Genomic DNA, 23,154 nt, shown 5'->3' on the forward strand with positions numbered 1-23,154 from the left:
TGAAACCTAAGAGATTCTTAACTCAGGAAACACGTTCTACTTAGTTTAGGTAGAGAGTGATTTGGTTATTTTATACACAGAGATCATAGAAAACAACATCAGTACCAACAGGTGAGAACAGAGAATCAATCAGGTGTATCCAATGATGATGTAGCTTGTAAAATTGCTTGACTCTGACGTTCTAAAGACTATACAACTATGCTCTTCTTTATGCATTATTTCTATATTGTACTTGTTCTGTATATGCTATTTCTTCTGTAATGAAAGTACATTTTCAACAATATACCATTATAGTTTTGTTCATGAGGTCATAGGTTCACAAGATTCATAATGTAACTTCTGGTCTTATTCTAGAAATGGCTTCCTGCAGCAGTCTCCTGTCTGAAGATCAGTTCCTGTGTTCTATCTGTCTGGTTGTGTTCACTGATCCTGTCACCATTCCATGTGGACACAACTTCTGCAAGGCCTGTATCACCAAGTACTGGGACAACAGTGACTTGTGTCAATGTCCCATGTGCAAGGAGAACTTTGATAAGAGACCAGATCTTCGTGTCAACACTTTCATCTCTGAGATGGCTGCTCAGTTTAGGAAGTCAGGGCCACTGAAGGCTACCATCAGTCCAGACCTGCGTCCTACTAATCCTGAAGTGTCATGTGACATCTGTACAGGTACCAGGCTCAAGGCCCTGAAGTCCTGTCTGGTGTGTCTGGCCTCTTACTGTGAGACTCACCTGGAGCCTCATCAGAGAGTTGCAGCCTGGAAGAAACACAGGCTGATCGACCCTGTGGAGAACCTGGAGGACAGGATGTGTCAGAAGCATGAGAGACCCCTGGAGCTGTTCTGTAGGACTGACCAGACGTGTGTGTGTCTCATGTGCATGAGAACAGACCATAAGACCCATGACACTGTCACTTTAGAGGACGAGTACAGACCAAAAAAGGAAGATCTAGTGAAGATGATGGCTAAGATGAAGCAGCTGATGGAAGAAAGATCAAGGAAGGTTCAGGAGATCAAACTCTCAGTAGAGACCAGCAAGAGAGATGCAGAGAGAGAGATATCAGACAGTGTTCAGGTCTTCACTGCTCTGGTGCGCTCCATTGAGAGAAGCCAGGCTGAGCTCATTGAAGTGATGGAGGAGAAGCAGAAAGCAGCAGAGAAACAGGCTGAAGGGTTGATTAAAGATCTGGAGCAGGAGATCACTGAGCTGAAGAGGAGAAGCACTGAGCTGGAGCAGCTCTCACACACTGAGGACCACCTCCACCTGCTGCAGAGCTTCCCATCCCTGAGCACCCCTCCACACACCAAGAACTGGTCTGAGATCAGTGTCCACAGTGGTCTGAGTGTGGGGGCAGTGAGGAGAGCTGTGTCTCAGCTGGAGGAGACACTCAATAAAGAGATAGAGAAGCTGTCTGACACTGAACTGAAGAGAGTTCAGCAGTATGCAGTGGATGTGACTCTGGACCCTGATACAGCATGTCCTGATCTCATCCTGTCTGAGGATGGGAAACAAGTGAGACATGGAGACGTAGAGCAGGATCTCCCTGACAACCCAGAGAGGTTTGATCTTTGTCCCAATGTCCTGGGAAAGCAGGGCTTCTCCTCAGGGAGGTTCTACTATGAGGTGCAGGTTGAGGGGAAGACTAAGTGGATAGTGGGAGTGGTCAGAGAGTCCATCACCAGGAAGGGGAAGATCCCACTGAGTCCTGAGAATGGATGCTGGATTGTAATCTTGAGGAATGGTAAAATATATATAGCTTTTGACCCTCCTACCGTCCTCTCCCTGAGCCAGAAGCCCCAGAAGGTGGGGGTGTTTGTGGACTATGAGGAAGGTCTGGTCTCCTTTTACAATGTGGAGGCCAGGTCTCATATCTACTCTTTCACTGGCTGCACCTTCACTAAGAAACTCTATCCACTCTTCAGTCCCTGTCTGAATGATGGAGGTAAAAACTCTGTTCCTCTTATCATCACTCCTGTCAATGACTGAAAAAGATCTGGGATTGCTGCAGTTACAAATTTCTGATTATCATACATAAATCTAGAATCAGAATCAAACAAAATACATTTCAATCAGGAAAGACAAGTGAATGAGTGAAATGATTGTTTATTGTACAAATTACAAGATATGATTCAGAATGACAGTGTTTGGGGCTTGGACCGTATGTGGAGATCAGGTGATCAATGGATGTTTGCAGCATGAAGAGAGATCCCCCATGGAGTCCAGACACTGGTGGTGGGGCTGACGACCCAGACAGACAACAAGCAGAGGAGGCAGACAGGAGACGAAGCCAAGAAGACCAGGCGGTGATGGGGAGGTGGAGGGTCGCGCACAATGATAGCATGGACGAATGAAGGCAGGGAGAGAAACATATTTAAAGGCAGGGCAACAGTATGATAGGCTAGAGGAGAAGGCTTGTCTCTGATCTATTGGAGAGAAAGGAGCAGTTGATGGAACAGCTGAAACCCTGGTAACAGCCCAGGCTTTGAGGTTGAGGAAAAGGAGAGAGCACCTATAGTGGGGGGAGTGTAGAGAGACAGAATGCTCTTACTGACTGAACTAGGGCTAAGCTACATTATTCCAATGTATATGTGTAATATGATTCACTCTGAAATGGATTTAAAATATAGTAAAATAATGAAATGAAAGGTAACCTATGTACGCATGATATGTTTATTGCTACTGTTAGTAAAATGCCTGTTGCAGAGAAGGACAATGGAATGAAATGACAAAAATTCATAATAAAGGAACATACAACATAAAAGTCTTGCAGTGCTCTATTCTGAGTTTGTTTGTTTCACTTGGTACAACTTCTGACAAGGATCCTGAAGTGGTGAAATTGTCTCACAGCCACACAGTGACAGAACTGCACAAGACAAACCTTGTCAATCATTAGATTAATTGTTCTGTTGTCATATCTCTAGAGCAAAGGCAGCACAATTGACGAAGTGTCTCACCTCTTTATGGTCCTCCATGACAGTCTTAGGAGCATCAATGGTACTGAGGATGCCTTGAAGATGTCAGTCTTCTCTCTCACACACACACACACATAACAATTTAACATTTTCAACAGCCGGAGTTCAGACAATGAGCTGGTGATGTGCCGGGCCCTGTCCTTACTGCTGTGGTCAGGGAGAGGTTACTTGGCATGTTAGGCATTCACCACTAGATGTCCCCCTGCATCAACAGAATTCTATACACTGGTAAACCGTGTAGTTCTCAGCGGAACATGATTCAGGTCAAATAATTGGGTATTACACTACACAAGCTGCTGTCTTGGTAACAACATCTAGACCACCATAATTTGTAGTACAATATTTAATGATTGTACAAACAACTACATGGTGAAACTGGGTATCTTGTGTTTGGATGATCTAAGTGAATGTTCCTATGGTATTTCATGATAAATTCATTATTTAAACTAATGATTATGCATGCGCAAGGTGTCTTTAAAGTCATGAACATACAATGCTATGCTTTGAACATGTGACAGTCTGTTACAAGTAATGACTGTTTCAAGTTTTGTATCTAGAGTTTAAAAAAAGGACATCAAGGTTCTGAAATGTGTGTCAAAGTGATGGTAAAAAACTGCAATGCTCTTTGAAGCCTTCTGACTTTGCTTGTTAAAAAGTCTAAACACTAATTTTGATGTGCTAAGATTGTTCTATTCTAATTTTGCCAAGGAAGGATGTTCTCCAATTAGAACAATTGCCAAAGACAAATCTACAGTATTCCATGGCAACACATGGTTAAATCAGTACAAGAGTATCTTGACCAAAATGTACATAACATATGCATGCTCACACTGCACACACACACTTATATTGACACAACATTCCGTTCAACATGTCTCTCTGACATTCTTCCCTCATCACACACTATTGTTCTTTGTTTCTATCTCTATCAATCTCCCACTCACTTCAGAGTAATACAACCCTTCCTGTCAGCTGACTTGCTAGATAGAATTCAGTCATGAAAGAGTTAACTTTGTTCAGGACGGAGGACTGGGAGGGGAGGAGCCTCTTATCGCTATTTCACTGAAACGAATCTTAAAGAGATTCTGATACTCAGGAAACACGTTCTACAAAGTTTAGGTAGAAGAAAACAACAAAAGTACCAACAGGTGAGAACAGAGAATCAATCAGGTGTATCCAAGACTAGAACTATGCTCTTCTATATGCAGCATTTCTGTAATTGTACTATTTCTGTCTGTGCTATCACTTCTTTAATGAAAGTACATTTTCAACAATATACCATTATAATTTTGTATGTGATGTCATTGGTTCACAAGATTTATAATTGTAACTTCTCGTCTTACTCTAGAAATGGCTTCCTGCAGCAGTCTCCTGTCTGAAGATCAGTTCCTGTGTTCTATCTGTCTGGATGTGTTCACTGCTCCTGTCTCTACTCCATGTGGACACAACTTCTGCAAGGACTGTATCACCAAGTACTGGGACAACAGTTCTATAGGAGACCTGAGCTTCGTGTCAACACGTTCATCTCTGAGATGGCTGCTCAGTTTAGGAAGTCAGTAAAAGGTAAACCCAACAGCCAATACCAACGACCAGCCAGATCTGGAGAAGTGTCATGTGACATCTGTACAGGTACCAAGCTCAAGGCCCTGAAGTCCTGTCTGGTGTGTCTGGCCTCTTACTGTGAGACTCACCTGGAGCCTCATCAGAGAGTTGCAACCTTGAAGAAACACAAGCTGATGGACCCTGTGGAGAAGCTGGAGGACAGGATGTGTCAGAAGCATGAGAGACCCCTGGAGCTGTTCTGTAGGACTGACCAGACATGTGTGTGTTTCATCTGCATGAAAACAGACCACAAGACCCATGACACTGTCACTTTAGAGGACGAGTACAGACCAAAAAAGAATGATCTGGTGAAGATGACGGCTGAGATGAAGCAGCTGATGGAGGAAAGATCTAGGAAGGTTCAAGAGATCAAACTCTCTATAAAGACCAGCAAGACAGATGCAGATAGAGAGATATCAGACAGTGTTCAGATCCTCACTGCTCTTGTGCGCTCCATTGAGAGAAGCCAGGCTGACCTCATTGAGGTGATTGAGGAGAAGCAGAAAGCAGCAGAGAAACAGGCTGAAGGGTTGATTCAAGATCTGGAGCAGGAGATCACTGAGCTGAAGAGGAGAAGCACTGAGCTGGAGCAGCTCTCACACACTGAGGACCACCTCCACCTGCTCCAGAGCTTCCCATCTCTGAGCACCCCTTCACACACCAAGGACTGGTCTGAGATCAGTGTCCACAGTGGTCTGAGTGTGGGGGCAGTGAGGAGAGCTGTGTCTCAGCTGGAGGAGACACTCAATAAAGAGATGGAGAAGCTGTCTGACACTGAACTGAAGAGGATTCAGCAGTATGCAGTGGATGTGACTCTGGACCCTGATATTGCTCATCCTCACCTCATCCTGTCTGAGAATGGGAAACAAGTGAGACATGGAGACATAAGGCAGGATCTCTGGGACAACCCAGAGAGGTTTGATTGTTGTGTCAATGTCCTGGGAAAGCAGGGCTTCTCATCAGGGAGGTTCTACTATGAGGTGCAGGTTGAGGGGAAGACTAAGTGGGATCTGGGAGTGGCCAGAGGGTCCATCAACAGGAAGGGGAAGATCACACTGAGGCCTAAGAATGGATACTGGACTGTTCGGCTGAGGAATGGAGATGAGTATGAGACTAATGCTTCCCCCCCTGTCCTCCTCTCCCTGAGCCAGAAGCCCCAGAAGGTGGGGGTGTTTGTGGACTATTAGGAGGGTCTGGTCTCCTTTTATGATGTGGAGGCCAGGTCTCATATCTACTCTTTCGCTGGCTGCACCTTCACTGAGAAACTCCATCCTTATTTTGGTCCCTGTGTGAATGATGGAGGTAGAAACTCTGCCCCTCTGATCATCACTCTTGTCACACACTGACAAAGTTGTGGAAATCCTGGAGTTCAAAAGAAAATGTCATTACAAAATATTACTCGGAATAAAACAGGTGTGGGTTTACTGGAGACAAAGCAATTTAGATTTTCAAACATTTGTAACATGTCTGTGTAATGCGTGTAATATTGTAATGTCTTTCTTTTGATTAACGATGCCAACAGGGAAAGTGGGTGGACCACGGCCCATCCAATAGCACGCACACCTACTACCGAGCCTCCAGCTCCTCCAATGGGCGGCCAGCTTTCGGGACATTCACAGCCGTGCCTCCGGTTACTTCTAGAATAGACAATCAACGCCAATTAAGGACAAACCCTTTAAGGACCTGTGGCGTGAAGACGAGAGAGAGCCTTGGTGTTTGTTGTATCACAAAGCTGTGCGAACAGCGTGACGTTGGCTAACACCAACTGGTCATATTGCTATCCTAGTTTTTATTGTATCTTTTTAGCCTATGTATTGTTGGTCGGTTGTAATTGCAGGTGTACAGGGCCCTGATCAGATAGGTTGTATTCATGTCCAGCTCTGTTTAGACCGGAGGGATTAATTGACGTGAAACCTCACTGCCGTTTTGAGTGCGTGTGCTCACTTATTGCATCGTGTTTACGTTTTGTGTGCAATTGTTGTGCCTATTTTGCAGTGTTGTTGTTTGCTGGCTTATCTAGGCATCCTGTTTCAGTGGCACCAGACCTTGAACACCTGCCGTATGTTTTATTGGTGTATGTAATAAACTGACTACTCTTTTTGATAACTTGTGAAGTCTGCCGGTTGTTCACTGAAGCCCCATTCCAGATCCTTAGTTCAGCTGAGGACCTCAGAAACTAACCATTACACACACTGCACATGCAAACATGAACACAGACTTCTCTGGGGTGGTAATGGAGTAGTACAGCTTTTATAAGCTAGTTTTTCTAAATGTGTGATGTTCTAAAGGGCAAAGGAGGTCTGTTTAATGTAAACAGGTTCTGCAGGCACTCTAGCTTTCTCTCTTGAGTGAAATGAAACAGGCAGATGTTAGACGTCCTCTGTAGTCCATCTAAACCAACTCAAGAGGATCTGTTCATGTTGTTGGGTCTATTATTTTAGGCATCAGGAACAACTATTGATGTTGAAGTGTTCCCCCTTTGATACCTAAACCCCAAACTGTTGCAAATATGCTGAACCTGTAGTACTTATCAGACCAAGTTCCAACGTATTTTCAAACAAAACCGACCAAGCTTCGCCTACAACAATCTACCATAAGAGATTAAGATTGTTCAAATATTTACTTTAAAGCATTTTGTTCAATGTAGAAACTTGTCTGGAACACCAGACTGATCACGTGCAAACAGATCCCTCCAACTGCTGAGTGAACTGAGAAGGAGAGAGGGAGAGAGAGGGGGAGAGAGAGGAGGGGTGAGAGTGTGATCCACAGCAGTTTATTATCTGAACATGTTTGAAATAGTTAATACAGTGATATTGAAACTTGAGTAAAGGAACATTGCCTCTTGTTTGCCAAGGGAGAGAGAACAAACAAGCAGCTCCAGTATCAGGAGAGAGGGGAGGGAACTACACATGCTGATGTGTCACCTCTGTGTGGTCCTCCATGACAGTCAGTGTAGTATCAATGGTGCTGAGGATGACCAGGACCATGACAGGCTAGTCTCTCCTCATACTCCTCACTCTGTAGAACCTTGATGAGGATCTCACCCTGCACACACACACACACACATACACACACACACATACACACACACACACACACACACACACACACACAGACACACACACAAACCTACACAGTTTAGACTTATCTCTGACCATTTAGTAAATGAGTTGCAGACAGTTCAGAAATACCCACACCGACAGCAGATATATTGAATAATAATAACAACAGTCAAATGACACTTGGGGTCTAATATTATGGACTGCAGTTACACAAAAAAACACTCAGTCATATACACACATGCAGTAGAAACACAACCAGAAACACAACACACAATCATAACACAAACCTGACACACATTGTCACAAAGACAATGATATGACACAGAGACAAACACAAACAGTATTATATCCTAATATAGATTTTATGCCACAATCAGGCCTTATCTAAAATAAACCCTTTTACAATGTCAGTAATACAAGGTTTATTAATGTGTCTCTTACATTGTTCCAGCATAATTTCTGGACAGCAGGAACGTTTAGAAACAGAGGAACAACTAAAGTTGTAGTGGTTGTCACATGCCACATGCCCTGCAGTAAACTGTACAAATGTACACACTGGGAGTCTAGCCAATACAATTCTCCGACATGATCCCACTCTCGATCACTACTGTACTTCCAATGCATCTAGCCTGGTCCTAACCAGACCCTCGTACATTTCATTTGTACAGAGGGTCTGGGATCGCTCCATTGACAAGCGTTAACTTCCTTGAAGGCGGGTCCTCTGTTGAAGTTTAAAACTATTGGATCTGCCCAGAGCCACTCTGATCTGCCATAACCAATTGCTAGCGTTCACCTTCACTCCTTCACCACTGCTGTAACGGAGCTAGCTGCCGTAGCTAGAAAATCAAAATTTTCCCAAACCCCGTGGGGAGGAGGGCCACAACATCATGGCCACCAACAAAACTCAGTAAGAAATGTTATTGCTCAGGCTTTAACTTATGGATATTCGGCAGCGTTGCCACAACCGCAGAATAGCTTCGGTCGCATCTTTCTCCACCGCCATTACTGAACTTCAACTCAAACTAGTGCACAACCTTAGCGTCATCGTTCTCAGCCACTCCCTCTGTTCGCTGATTGGACCTACAAAAAATGTGTTTCTTAAAACCGACTTCAAAGCCAAACTCCCAGACCAAGTACAGAAGCGAAATCCAAATTAAGCGGAAGTCTGTAGGAGGGCAGAGCCAGGCTACAATGCATCAGCTATCAGAATTGTGCTAAAATGTGATTTAACTCCTTAACATTAATGTTTAACATTGACCCCAGGCCTTGAACATGAATGCATCCACTGATGCTTATCTAAGCAGACACTCTCTTGATCCGGAACCACTTAATGAACACTCCAGACACAAAGCTGTAATGGACTCAGAGTTGGGAAGTAAAAGGTAAATAGATACTAGGGGACTACAGGTCTGGGACTGGTGGACTAAAGATCAAGGACTAGTGGACTACAGGTCTAGTACGAGGGGACTACAGGTCTAGTACGAGGGGACTACAGGTCTACGACTAGTGGACTACAGGTATAGGATGAGGGAGACTACAGGTCTAGGATGAGGGAGACTACAGGTCTAGGATGAGGGAGACTACAGGTCTAGGATGAGGGGACTACAGGTCTAGGATGAGGGGACTACAGGTCTAGTACGAGGGGACTACAGGTCTAGGACGAGGGGACTACAAGTGTAGGACGAGGGATGGCGTACGTGCTCTCCTCTGCTAGGGAGGGCGTGACATTTGACCATCTCCTTGTAACAAATGCTCATCTGCTCCTGCTGCTGCGTACGCTTTTGGTGAGATGGGGAATGGGTGAGATGGAAGTTAGGTTAGAATGGTATTAGGAGACTACAGTGTTTATTTTGCGTTGTGGCAACCAAAATTGGGATTGTAGATAGTTTTAGTGCGCTCATGTGGTAACAGTGAAAGTTCTATACATGGGAGGGTCAGGGACGGGAGGGGCTGCTGTGTTTACCTGTCTCCATGTGGGAGGGGCTCCACAGGAGTTGGCTGAGACTGGGGGGCTGGAGATGATGCGGGGGCAGGCAGATTGGGCATGGTTTCCCCCTGGTGGTTAGTACAAGATGTTAACGCTAAGGACAGACAATTGAATTTGTATTGGAGAATCGAATGCAAATTCATAATAATTTGTATCAATTAATTCCGTATTTATAATTTCAGTTGTGGATACAATTGTGAAATTAGGTGCTTTTTCAGAGGTTCTGTACTTATATTTGTTCATATTATGCCATTATCTCATAGTCCACAAACACCCCCACCTTCTGGGGCTTCTGTCTCAGGGAGAGGAGGACGGGGGGGGGGTCAGCCAGAGCCTCATACTCATCTACAATCCTCAACCATATAATCCAGAATCCCTTTTTAGGACTCCTTGTGATCGTCTCCTTCCTGTTGATGGAGGAAAGAAAAATAGTGGGGGATGAGGGAAGAATGACAGAGACATGTTGAATGGAAGTTATGTTAATATAAGTGTGTGTGTGTATGGTGTGTGCGTGTGCAGAGTGAGAATGCGTATGTTATCTGCATTTCAGTCAAGATACTCCTGTACTGATTTAACATTTTAAATAGACTTCAGCAATTAACATAAACAATGTTATTTTGTTTAATTGTTTGTTCATCATTGGGATCTATTTTATTCTAAATGTATCCAGAATCGTGTATCTCTAATACATAGCTTGTGTATGTATCATTTTGTTCTATTTAAAGTCATGTATAGAAGGTAGGGCCTGAAAATGACTCAAGCCCAGGGGAACCCACTGCAAGCCAGGGGCACCCACCCAAGTCCTGCCCTTTGAACATGGCATGGGCAGCAGGAACAGACAGGTCAGATGTGTATAATAATGAATCCTCTGTATATAAAGACAGTTTGTGTACTTCCACTATACCCAATCAACTGCTTTCTCCGCATCTAGGGATGTCATTACCTCAGAGGATTATAGTGAAAAAGAGATTATATGTGATATTAAATCATCGTAAAGATGTTGCAGTATTAGTCTCTGTTTTTAATACATTCTGTTTGGTCAGGCAAAATGATTAGATGAGAGGACTGTTTCTTCTTCTTCTTCTTCTTCTTCTGCCAGATCGAAGTCTTGCCCTGGTCCTGGTCCTCCTCAGCACCATTGATACTATGCTGACATGGAGGACCATACAGAGGTGACTCATCATCGGGTGTAGTTTTTGCTCTCGCTCGAAGAAGAAGAGTTTGCACGTTATATGCAATCACATTCCACCGCACTTTTACACTTTTCTACGATACCTTCTGTCCATACTTTATTGCACTACACTGTATATCCTGCACTTACTGCTATTGCACTTCTGGTTAGACCTAAACTGCATTTCGTTGCCTTGTACCTGTACTTGTGTAATGACAATAAAGTTTTCATTTCATGGGACCTTTAATAAAACAACGTCAATATTTATATAAAATAGATCCAACAACATGAACAGATCCTCTTGAGTTGGTTTAGATGGACTACAGAGGACGTCTAACATCTGCCTGTTTCATTTCACTCAAGAGAGAAAGCTAGAGTGCCTGCAGAACCTGTTTACATTAAACAGACCACTTTTGCCCTTTAGAACATCACACATTTAGAACATCTAGGTTATAAATCTTGACCACAACTGGACTACTCCGTTACCACCCCAAAGAAGTGTTAGTGTGTTAATGTTTACATGTGCAGTGTGCACACGTGTTCACGATACATTTAACTATTACATGTGCAAAAGCCACAGAGGAAGGTGAGGATTATGTCATATAACATGTAGTCAGTGACACGTGAGAGAGTGAGAAAAAAAACTAGCAAAGGTTGAGGAGAAAAAAACGTAATTCAGAGTTTGAAATTAGAATGACAACAAAAAGGAGTCAGGACTGTCATGGCAAGATTCTAAGATATTTAAGGTCTAGGAGCTCTATATATATACACAGTAAAGAGAGAGGAAGAAGAGATGAAGAAGAGACAGATCAGATGGAGGTATTGAGAACAAAGACCTGACATGTGTCCCCTCTGGTGGACAGAGGAGGACCATCAGTAGATCCAGGATTGACCTTGCTGATCCCTGACCTTATGATGAACCTAGAGTGGAGGACGTGGGGAACACACACCTATGCCAGTTTACAGTAACAGTATACAAACAAAGGATGTGTTGCATAAAAGTAACAGGAACTTAAACTAAAGGTTGTGACTGATCATATATACAAGTACTTGGGTAATTCCAGCCTTTCCTCTTTTCTTTAGACATACCATTACCAATAACATTCATTAAAACCAGTGACAATTATTACCAGATCATATTCTATACAATGGATATAAATGTTTGTAATCAGTTATACTTTCCCTCCAGCAAATCCACATCTTAGTTTTTCGAGTGTGACAGCAGTGATGATAAGGGGGGAATAGTTTTTACCTCCACAGTTCAGACCAGGACAGAAGTATGGATGGATTTTCTCAGTGAAGGTGCAGCCAGTGAAGGAGTAGATACGAGACCTGGCCTCCACATCATAAAAGGAGACCAGACCCTCCTCATAGTCCACAAACACCCCCACCTTCTGGGGCTTCTGTCTCAGGGAGAGGACACAGGGGTCAGTCAGAGGCCTGTACTGATCTCCATTCCTCAGACTTACAGTCCAGAATCCATTGTTAGGACTCAGTGTGATATTCCCCTTCCTGTTGATGGACCCTCTGACCACTCCCAGATCCCACTCAGTCTTCCCCTCAACCTGCACCTCATAGTAGAACCTCCCTGATGAGAAGCCCTGCTTTCCCAGGACACAGACACAATGATCAAACCTCTTTGGGTTGTCAGGGAGATTTCGCTTTATGGCTGTAAGTCTCACTTGTTTCCCATCCTCAGACATGATGAGAAAAGGACATGCTGTATCAGGGTCCAGAGTCACATCCACTGCATACTGCTGAATCCTCTTCAGCTTGACTTCAGGCAGCTTCTCCATCTCTTTATTGAGTGTCTCCCCCAGCTGAGACACAGCTCTCCTCACTGCCCCCACACTCAGACCACTGTGGACACTGATCTCAGACCAGTTCTTGGTGTGTGGAGGGGTGCTCAGGGATGGGAAGCTCTGGAGCAGGTAGAGGTGGTCCTCAGTGTGTGAGAGCTGCTCCAGCTTAGTGCTTCTCCTCTTTAGCTCAGTGATCTCCTGCTCCAGATCTTGAATCAACCCTTCAGCCTGTTTCTCTGCTGCTTTCTGCTTCTCCTCAATCACCTCAATGAGCTCAGCCTGGCTTCTTTTTCTCAATGGAGCGCACCAGAGCAGTGAAGACCTGAACACTGTCTGATATCTCTCTCTCTGCATCTCTCTTGCTGGTCTCTACTGAGAGTTTGATCTCCTGAACCTTCGCAGATCTTTCTTCCATCATCTGCTTCATCTCAACCATCATCTTCACCAAATCAACCTTTTTTGGCCTGTACTCGTCCTCTAAAGTGACAGTGTCATGGGTCTTATGGTCTGTTCTCGTGCACATGAAACACACACACGTCTGGTCAGTCCTACAGAACAGCTCCAAGGGTCTCTCATGCTTCTGACACATCCTGTCCTCCAGGTTCTCCACAGGGTCGATCAGCTTGTGTTTCTTCAAAAGTGCAACTCTCTGATGAGGCTCCAGGTGAGTCTCACAGTAAGAGGCCAGACACACCAGACAGGTCTTCAGGGCCTTGAGCCTGGTACCTGTACAGATGTCACATGACACTTCAGGTTTAGTAGGACACAGGTCTGGACTGATGGTAGCTTTCAGTGGCTCTGACTTCCTGAACTGAGCAGCCATCTCAGAGATGAAAGTGTTGACACGAAGATCTGGTCTCTTATCAAAGTTCTCCTTGCACATGGGACATTGACACAGGTCACTGTTGTCCCAGTACTTGGTGATACAGACCTTGCAGAAGTTGTGTCCACATGGAGTAGAGACAGGATCAGTGAACACATCCAGACAGATAGAACACTGGAACTGCTCCTCGTGAAGGATACTGCTGCAGGAAGCCATTTCTACACTGGAGAGAGAGAGATCCAAATTGAAAGCATGACAGCTGATTCACAAGTCATTTGTTTCATGACAGTTTGAGATTTTGAATTGTTCAAGAAAGTGATAAATACAGTATTTTTGGTTTTGGCCACACATTTCACATTACTACATTGTATTCTCTAACATGAACATACTTTTATGAAATAAAGAAAAAACACTTGGTAATATTATGACAACGCCTACATCATATTCATCAATGCTTGTCATTTAGACTACTCACGTGTGTATTTTATTCTTGATATTCTCTCTAACTGGTGGATACTTTTATAAACAGATTTCTGTCATGTGCGCTTGTCCTGTGCTGCGGTGCTGTAAGCCTGAGTAGAGGTAACAGTGCTCCTCCGACCAAGTACATTAGAAGAACTTTGTACCCTTTACTGTGTAGATTACTAGTATATACCAGAATGTGTGGGCGTGGGTGATAAGGGAGCACAATATACTGTTCAAGAGAGAAAGACAGAGCGATGAGAACAGAAAAGTGAGTTTGTTTTCTCAGCTCAACAGAGTATCTGCTCAACAAATGTTTACCTGGCTGATTAGCATCAAGGAAAATGAGTGTTTACGTACAGTAGAACTCAGTACTTTATGGTTACATTAATAGTCTCTTCTCACCTTTTTTTTTGTCCTTCTACATCACCTTTTCAAAGATTTCATCCTTCCTGGTTTCTTTAGTTGAACCTGTTGTGAGCCTGGGGCACTGTGGGTGTTGACACACAAATACAAACACACACACACACACAGTCACGCACATACTTTACATATGAACACACATTCTGATCATTGATTAGAAAAGATTATTTCTCTCTTGAGATGCTGCCATTGTTTATGTTTGTTATCTTCCTGACTCCTCCCACAATTGCCATAAGTTATGGAAGTCAACATGTAAATGTTATGATCCCAGCTGCCTGGGGAGTGACAGGTGAACCCAAATGCAAAACTCAGACGCTGACGTTATATGAACCAGGTTTATTGCAGACACAGAGGGTGATGACGGTGAGGTCTGTGGATGCCAGACAGGAGGGAGTGAGCTGTAGGTTGTAGGTGATGGGATTAGGTAGCCAATGATGTCTGTGGTACACAGTGTAAGGCTGGGTGTCAAACCTGCCCCCACCTCTCATATGCTAAAGTCTGGAGTTTCTGGACGGTCTCAACTTGATGACTCTCACACCCCATTCAAGATGTGGTCTGATTGGTTGTTCTTGTGTATAAAGGGAATTGTAATGCATTGTTCTTTGGATTCTTCATCTCCTGAGACCTTCGCCTCGGTTCTGCCTTGTCCTACTGTCCTACTCCTTCCTCACCTCTTGTTTTCTCTCTGATTTACAATGATCATGGTAGAGTAGGTAAGATTGAAAACTTTCATATTGTAACATGTTTGCCTTGTAATTGATTTCATTCATTTGCAAAGTTATTAAATGCGTATTTCATTTAACCGTACTTTGACCATTCTTGCTCTGATTTAACCCATAGAGTCAAATACCTGGAATTCTATTGGTATTGGCATTATTTGCTTCATGCTAATACACTGTTCAGTTTCCCATCTTCCTTTAAACCATAGGGGAATTAGTTTAGGTTGTTTGGACAATATTTACCCCCCTACAACAGTGACAGAGGCGGATTAGTAACCTTGAACGTACCTTGGTCAGGCCTGGAAATGGTAGGACAGAGCAGGACAGGAAATGACAGGGCAACGAAATGACCAACTACCATAAGAATAGCAAATTTGAACTGGCGACGAGTCTGTGAGAAGCCAGGGTAGATGAACTGTGCAGGTAATGGTGGATGGGTGACAGGTGTGTCTGGTTGGGAGGTGAACTGGAAGATGTTGACCGGAGTGTTGGGGTCTGTGACCTGGAACACAGACTGGACACTCATACACAAACCCGGACTGGACAAAACAGAAACATAAAAGAAAATGATTTTCATACTTCAGAGCCCATTCTTAACTGTGTGGTGCATACAGTACATTCATATACGCAGTACATCTCATACACAAAGTGCAGCATACACATCTATAAAAGACAGAAAGATTAGGTTTTCTGAAGAAGTGATTATTAGTTAAACGTCTCATCTAAAAGCTGTCTACAGATTTGTGATTTGGGCTTTTTTGTGTCCACTAATCTGTTTGGCAGCCCTTTATCTCTGATTGATACAGCTTCAAAAGACCAGTTATATGGTTGGATAGACAGACTTAGACCCTGTCCTACACTGTGAGTAGGCTTGGTTGTGTTATATGGGTGTGCAGGCTGGTTTACCTGTGACAAAAGCCTGAGGCATCATGGGAAATGTAGTGTTAAGTGGACAGCCTAGCAGTCTGAAAACTTTTCCAGTGTCAGAAGACTGACCATATCTGTACAGTTTATTTAATAGACCTTTTTTCTAATGCTGTAAATTGGTCAACGTTTTATAAAATAAATAATTTAATATAGAGTAAACAACATTTAGACTGGTTGTGTTAACCCTCTACTGCATGCCTTATGAAATTACGGATACAACAATTATTGGAAAAATAATTGAGTCCAGGCTGGACTCAATAAAATAAATGTAAACATCTTTACTGAAAAAACAAGACAGTGGCTGTCAATGATCCTTTTAGTGGATGTTTTTTACCGACAAGCAACAACTCGCAACAAAGAAAAAAACTTTTACAAAATTCCTTTTCATTCAAATTTTTACATAGTGATTCACACAGTAGCTATAAAATAGATTAGCATTTAATATTCAATGAAACATATAAACACTAATGATTTTTGTACCATCATGTCCTTATACCAATTCAGCATCAGTGTGTGTGGAAGTCAAAAAAGCATTTTTTCTCAAGAGTGAAACAGGGGAAAACGTCACACTTCATGCACTTGACCTTGATGATGCCCTTGCATCCAGGGAATTTGCACCTTCCTCTGCTGTCATTGTAGACAGGCCAGTGGTCAGTGTTGTCCAGCCGGACAGGGGCTGGTAGTACAGGTGCAATACGGCCTCTTTTTCACTTCACATCTGGACTTGCCTCAACACTCAGAGATGGCCTTCCCCTCTTACTGCAAACCTTCTCTTGACTGCAGAGGCAGTTTGCCACCTCTGTTGTGAAGGACACTAAGCTGAGTTGTTTCTTCTTTGGAACACTACACCTAGCGTAATCCCTTCTGTAGAGCAGCCAAGATTCCACCATTGTGACATCCATCATATGAAAGACCAGTAGGTGATACCACTTCTCTGATGGTGCGTTTGTGCGATACAGTGCTATTAGGGAGTCGAGGAGGTCTGCTCCACCCATGTTGTTGTTGTAAGTGGACACAACATTGGAACACACAACTTCCACCGTTTCTCATAATTTGGATACACAGGGATGAGAAATATTCCCCATCTTCTTTAACTCTTTGGTCCTAACCCAGACTTTGGGGAATATTAATATGACTTTGGGGTATCTGTAGCTCCGCCCAGCGTGAGGGGGCTTAATTAAAGAGCCCTCAGTGAGAATTAGTTGGACAATGAGTTGCTATGAGTTTTGATAGAGAGCCAGCAGAGTGGAGCAATATCGTTTTTCAACCACAAATATACATTCACTTAAACCAACATACATTTACGTACATACACACACAAACACCTATACACACATACACACATCAACTTTGGACCCGTCGGATGCCCAAACCTGGACCAGCTACACCAACATCTGACAGGTGCGTTGAGCTATCGATTGCTGCTGGCACGGTGGTTACTTTTGGGTACTTCAAGTTTTGATAGCCACTACAGCCTTCTTGTCCCACCTTTCGACCATAGTGGTTGGGTTGGTGGTTGGGTTGGCAGCTGCATATGTGCTTAACAAGGTCACTGAATTATTGTCATACCATTTCATTGCTCTCAGATACACCATCATATTTAGTATCTCTCTGAGTACTAAAGGGTGGTAAAGCCATCATAGTCTCCACTGTCTGACTTCTCCCTCTCCCTTTACCATACAACATTGATGGGTTCATTCCCTAAACACAGAAAAAGGAAAATGTCATTATTGGGTGTACATGGAAATGAACACAGATACAAGTGTACATGAATGTGTGGGTGCACACACACATCAACACACGCATGCAAGCACATCCACTGAAAACTAGCAAAGCTACAGCCCTGAACAGTTAACATGGATGTGTTTCTGACATGATCGGGACACTACCAATAGCTAAATCAATAAACATCAAAACAAGGTATGTAGTGGTAGTTAGTAAAATAATTATTGATTTATCTGCGTCATTTTATAAACATGCATGACCACATGGAATCTTCAGTCCACTGTTGCATGTTGTTGCTTTGCGGCAACACAAATCATGTTTTGTTGATGACAATCTTCAGGATGGTGCCAATTTTTTACAGATTCGGAAACACCAATAATATGGCTGCCGTGAATGCTATATGTCGAGGAAGAGAGTTTTGAAAAAAGGGAGGAAAGATCATGTGATCAAATATACGCACACTGTTGGTTGCCTTTAATTCCTTTCTTTTACAAAGGGCATTTTTTATTGGTGACAGTTTTTTGTAAGTTTGTGATACTGGGGGAAAAGAGTATGTTACCCTGGAGCAACAGAATGCAATAGAGGTTCTGACCTGTCAGTTGGTCTTCCTCCAGCTGTCAGAAACATCTTTTAGCTACTTGTGCATGTGTGTACAGTGTAGGATGGTGCTCAGCACCTGTTAACACCTCACATCACACATCATATCTCAACTGTCCTCTGTCTTAGCTTTGTCTTCTGTTAGTCTGTTGTAGTAGATGGTGTCAAAATAATAACACACTACACACACACACACACACACACACACTCACACACAAAACACAACCCTTTTGTTCACAGATGATGTTGCAGAAGTTGTGTCCACATAGAATAGAGACAGGATCAGTGAACACATCCAGACAGATATAACACTGGAATTGATCTTCAGACAGGAGACTGCTGCAGGAAGCCATTTCTAGAATAGATATAGATATAAAAACTAAGAAATAAAGACATATAGTGTGTGATGAGGGAAGAATGACAGAGAGACATGTTGAATGGAAGTTGTGTGAATATAAATGTGTGTGTGTGTGTATGGTGTGTTCATGTGTGTATGCAATGAGCATAAGTATATTATCTACTTTTCAGTTTAAGATAGTCTTGTACTGATTATCCATTTGTTGCAATGGAATACTGTAGATTTGTCTTTGGAGGGTGGCAGCAACAGCACAGTAACACATGATGTGTGAGCATGTGTGTCAGGGTCTGTGAAGACATGCGGTATTCAGGTCCTCTAATGCTGGGGACATACCACAGGATAATCGGGCCGATTTTCCCCCTTCCAACAATCCTAGCTAATGTCCCAATTATCTTGATGCAGATTATATTATCAGATGTTTGCTTGGTGTGAGGTGTGTTAAGAGTGACAGAATCTGCTTGGAGGACGTCGGAGGCGCTCTGATTGCGTATCAGAAATCCTGATGTGTGGGGGGAACCCCGAGGACAAATTTTGTTTTGGTCTCATAAATTGCCAAAAACTGCTTGACTAGCAATTCCCTGAACTCTGTTTAAACTCTGTTTTGTTCATCATGAGTTGTTGAGATTTCATCATTATAAAGAATTGCTTGAAAAAGGCCATTACTTAGTACCCATCTATATCTATTTAAAGATATAAGAAATCAAATGACAAATCAGACACTTATGTTCTCAATACTGTCATGAAATAACCAAATTTCATATAATTTATTGTTGGATGTGTTGAAAACAATAACAACATGTTGCCAACGACAGTTTAAGTTAAGGTTACGTTTAAAGTATTTTTTGAAATCCAAAGTGACTTGCAGGACATTTGAAAAAAAAACACAAGAATTTTAACAACCATGAGAAATGGAGGCGTTATGTATAAACAGCCAGCACAGCCATAAAGGCTGAACATAATCTGGTGATAAACTGAATAAATGTTGTAAAGAAAGAACTGAATATATACATGAATCATAAAGAAAATGAATTTGCATCTGTCTTTCTCTTTTTTACCACATTAAAGTTTCCAGCAGCATACACTAGTGTAGTTTAGATTGAAGAATAACTGAATTTAGCAATGACGAGCTCAAGAAGCCTCCCAAATTAAGTCTTAGGACACCACAGGTCAGGAGGGTACAAACTGATGCTAAAGTCTTAGCCTAACAGATTCATAAATATCATTTTGTGACATTTTTCTTTTGGGATCATTTGTAGCTGCAACAGTGAATAAATGGTCTGACTGCTGCATATATTTCTGTACACATGAAAAATATAATCAGCTGAAGAGTTGCTGTTTTAAGCCTTGTAGCCTTAACCTATTTTTTGTGTGTTGGGAAGTCCTATCACAGTTTATGTGCACTGTGAAGTTAATACATTTGTCATGAAAAGAGCCATCTATTTGCTATCTTCCTTATTTTCATCTCCTATCCAAGCTATATGTTCCTTTTGTAACTTGTGTTTCCTTGTTTGATGTCAAGGTCCCTGGACTATAGAATAAGCACATTCAAGACATTTCTGTAAAACCCTTGTGTACTTCTAAATAAATCAATGAATTTGCAGATACGTATGTGATATTTGATTTTATTCAAACTGGCATAAACACAAATCATGATGAATCCATCTCTTGTGTAAGTGTCTGACTGTTTCAACTGAATTTAAATCAAAGAAGAAAAAAAGCAACAATGCATGTTGCTTGATCCACATCTTCCTTAACGGATGTTCTTCACCAGCCTTTTTCAACACAGCATCTGACAAAAGAAATTCAATTCAAGCCACAAGTCACATGCACACAGTAAAAGGACCAAAGATGCCTATGGATGAAAACCAGTCTATAGATTTATACTTACATATTTCCACCCCCACAGTATGAATTGCGGTCTTTATATTCATTACTACTACATTTCTTGGTACATCTTCCATTCTCACATGCAGCATAAACATCTGGAACGAGTGAACAGTACAGTTGCTATTCAATGGCAGTAGAAAACAGCAAACAACTTATTTATACACTACAGTTTATATAAGCAAAGATGATTTATCCAACAGGAAACAGAGGTAGATGAAGTGACCGTAAAGTTAAACAGTACTTACTGCACACCAGTGCAATCATCATCAGCACAACGTACAGCACGATCACTGGCTTCATGGCTTCTCTTTGGGGTGTTGATGCTGTCCAGTGAGAACTGAGGAAAACGTCTGACTGTGACCTGGTTGCACCTGCTTTTATACATGATAAACTCTGCTGCAATCACATTCAGGCTGTTGCCACACACGTTACCTCATCTTGGATTTTACAGGATTTGTCAGACAACAAAGACTAAGCAAACACAACTTCCAACACAGCACAGGGTCAGTGGACTGCTTCCTTTCACCTGAGAATTTCCCAGAAAAAATTATATGTAAACAACAATTATATTATTATTCAGAGAATGAATGTTGGATTTGTTTTGAGAATGAATATCCACTGCATTTCCTGGAGTAACGTTGATGGGGTTCAAAGAGGAATACGTTTAACAAAGGCTGTCTTATAAAGTTGTGCCTTAAACTCAATAGTTGTTTTAAGCCGCGTTATTATTTTTTTGGGGAAATTCTCAGGTGAAAGGAAGCAGTCCACTGACCCTGTGCTGTGTTGGAAGTTGTGTTTGCTTAGTCTTTGTTGTCTGACAAATCCTGTAAAATCCAAGATGAGGTAACGTGTGTGGCAACAGCCTGAATGTGATTGCAGCAGAGTTCATCATGTATAAAAGCAGGTGCAACCAGGTCACAGTCAGACGTTTCCCTCAGTTCTCACTGGACAGCATCAACACCCCAAAGAGAAGCCATGAAGCCAGTGATCGTGCTGTACGTTGTGCTGATGATGATTGCACTGGTGTGCAGTAAGTACTGTTTAACTTTACGGTCACTTCATCTACCTCTGTTTCCTGTTGGATAAATCATCTTTGCTTATATAAACTGTAGTGTATAAATAAGTTGTTTGCTGTTTTCTACTGCCATTGAATAGCAACTGTACTGTTCACTCGTTCCAGATGTTTATGCTGCATGTGAGAATGGAAGATGTACCAAGAAATGTAGTAGTAATGAATATAAAGACCGCAATTCATACTGTGGGGGTGGAAATATGTAAGTATAAATCTATAGACTGGTTTTCATCCATAGGCATCTTTGGTCCTTTTACTGTGTGCATGTGACTTGTGGCTTGAATTGAATTTCTTTTGTCAGATGCTGTGTTGAAAAAGGCTGGTGAAGAACATCCGTTAAGGAAGATGTGGATCAAGCAACATGCATTGTTGCTTTTTTTCTTCTTTGATTTAAATTCAGTTGAAACAGTCAGACACTTACACAAGAGATGGATTCATCATGATTTGTGTTTATGCCAGTTTGAATAAAATCAAATATCACATACGTATCTGCAAATTCATTGATTTATTTAGAAGTACACAAGGGTTTTACAGAAATTACTTGAATGTGCTTATTCTATAGTCCAGGGACCTTGACATCAAACAAGGAAACACAAGTTACAAAAGGAACATATAGCTTGGATAGGAGATGAAAATAAGGAAGATAGCAAATAGATGGCTCTTTTCATGACAAATGTATTAACTTCACAGTGCACATAAACTGTGATAGGACTTCCCAACACATAAAAAATAGGTTAACGCTACAAGGCTTAAAACAGCAACTCTTCAGCTGATTATATTTTTCATGTGAACAGAAATATATGCAGCAGTCAAACCATTTATTCACTGTTGCAGCTACAAATGATCCCAAAAGAAAAATGTCACAAAATGATATTTATGAATCTGTTAGGCTGAGACTTTAGCATCAGTTTGTACCCTCCTGACCTGTGGTGTCCTAAGACTTAATTTGAGAGGTTTCTTGAGCTCGTCATTGCTAAATTCATTTATTTTTCAATCTAAACTACACTAGTGTATGCTGCTGGAATCTTTAATGTGATTTAAAAAAAAAGACAGATGTTGTGATGCAAATTCATTTTCTTTATGATTCATGTATATATTCAATTCTTTCTTTAAGACATATATTCTGTTTATCACCAGATTATGTTCGGTCTTTATGGCTGTGCTGGCTGTTTATACATAATGCCTCCATTTCTCATGGTAGTTAAAATTCAATTTTTTTCAAATGTCCTGCAAGTCACTGTGGATTTCACAAATACTTTAAACGTAACCTTAACTTAAACTGTCGTTGGCAACATGTTGTTATTGTTTTCAACACATCCAACGATAAATTATATGAAATTCGGTTCTTTCATGACAGTATTGAGAACATAAGTGTCTGATTTGTCATTTGTTTTGTAATATCTTTAAATAGATATTCTATAAATAAATCTCGACAACTCATGTTGAACAAAACAGAGTTCAGGGAATTGCTAGTCAAGCAGTTTTTGGCAATTTATGAGACCAAAACAATTTGTCCTCGGGGTTCCCCCCACACATCAGGATTTCTGATACGCAATCAGAGCGCCT

The 23,154-nt window shown here is 42.0% G+C and overlaps 2 protein-coding genes, 3 long non-coding RNA genes and 1 pseudogene across 6 annotated transcripts; 3 read left to right on the forward strand and 3 right to left on the reverse strand.

Annotated features, from left to right (window-relative positions):
* The first annotated feature begins 12 nt into the window (after positions 1-12).
* Positions 13-2,750, forward strand: LOC146276762 (E3 ubiquitin-protein ligase TRIM39-like). The gene is made up of 2 exons (XM_084701042.1): positions 13-111; positions 355-2,750. The coding sequence occupies exon 2, from the start codon at positions 357-359 to the stop codon at positions 1,983-1,985; it is 1,629 nt and encodes a 542-aa protein (XP_084557168.1). The 5' UTR covers positions 13-111; positions 355-356; the 3' UTR covers positions 1,986-2,750.
* On the reverse strand, positions 2,087-3,115 carry LOC146276763 (uncharacterized). Its single transcript, XR_014762414.1, has 2 exons — positions 2,954-3,115; positions 2,087-2,237 (listed from the first exon to the last, which is right to left on the reverse strand). It is a non-coding gene; the product is annotated as an uncharacterized LOC146276763 (long non-coding RNA).
* A 924-nt stretch (positions 3,116-4,039) lies between these two features.
* Positions 4,040-6,679, forward strand: LOC146276764 (E3 ubiquitin-protein ligase TRIM21-like; annotated as a pseudogene). Its single transcript, XR_014762411.1, has 2 exons — positions 4,040-4,119; positions 4,320-6,679. The product of XR_014762411.1 is annotated as an E3 ubiquitin-protein ligase TRIM21-like (transcript).
* A 4,338-nt stretch (positions 6,680-11,017) lies between these two features.
* LOC146276765 (E3 ubiquitin-protein ligase TRIM39-like) lies at positions 11,018-13,634 on the reverse strand. The gene is given in 2 exon segments (XM_084701041.1): positions 11,018-12,877; positions 12,879-13,634. Coding segments are annotated over 2 exon segments (1,668 nt in total). The 3' UTR covers positions 11,018-11,965.
* A 6,601-nt stretch (positions 13,635-20,235) lies between these two features.
* LOC146276766 (uncharacterized) lies at positions 20,236-20,881 on the reverse strand. The gene is made up of 3 exons (XR_014762413.1): positions 20,762-20,881; positions 20,518-20,611; positions 20,236-20,418 (listed from the first exon to the last, which is right to left on the reverse strand). It is a non-coding gene; the product is annotated as an uncharacterized LOC146276766 (long non-coding RNA).
* A 542-nt stretch (positions 20,882-21,423) lies between these two features.
* LOC146276767 (uncharacterized) lies at positions 21,424-22,072 on the forward strand. Its single transcript, XR_014762412.1, has 3 exons — positions 21,424-21,546; positions 21,697-21,790; positions 21,890-22,072. It is a non-coding gene; the product is annotated as an uncharacterized LOC146276767 (long non-coding RNA).
* Positions 22,073-23,154: the final 1,082 nt, after the last annotated feature.

The sequence above is a fragment of the Hypomesus nipponensis genome, chromosome 7, assembly GCF_054491055.1.
Source record: "Hypomesus nipponensis isolate SF chromosome 7, ASM5449105v1, whole genome shotgun sequence".
NCBI classification, from domain to species: Eukaryota; Metazoa; Chordata; class Actinopteri; order Osmeriformes; family Osmeridae; genus Hypomesus; species Hypomesus nipponensis.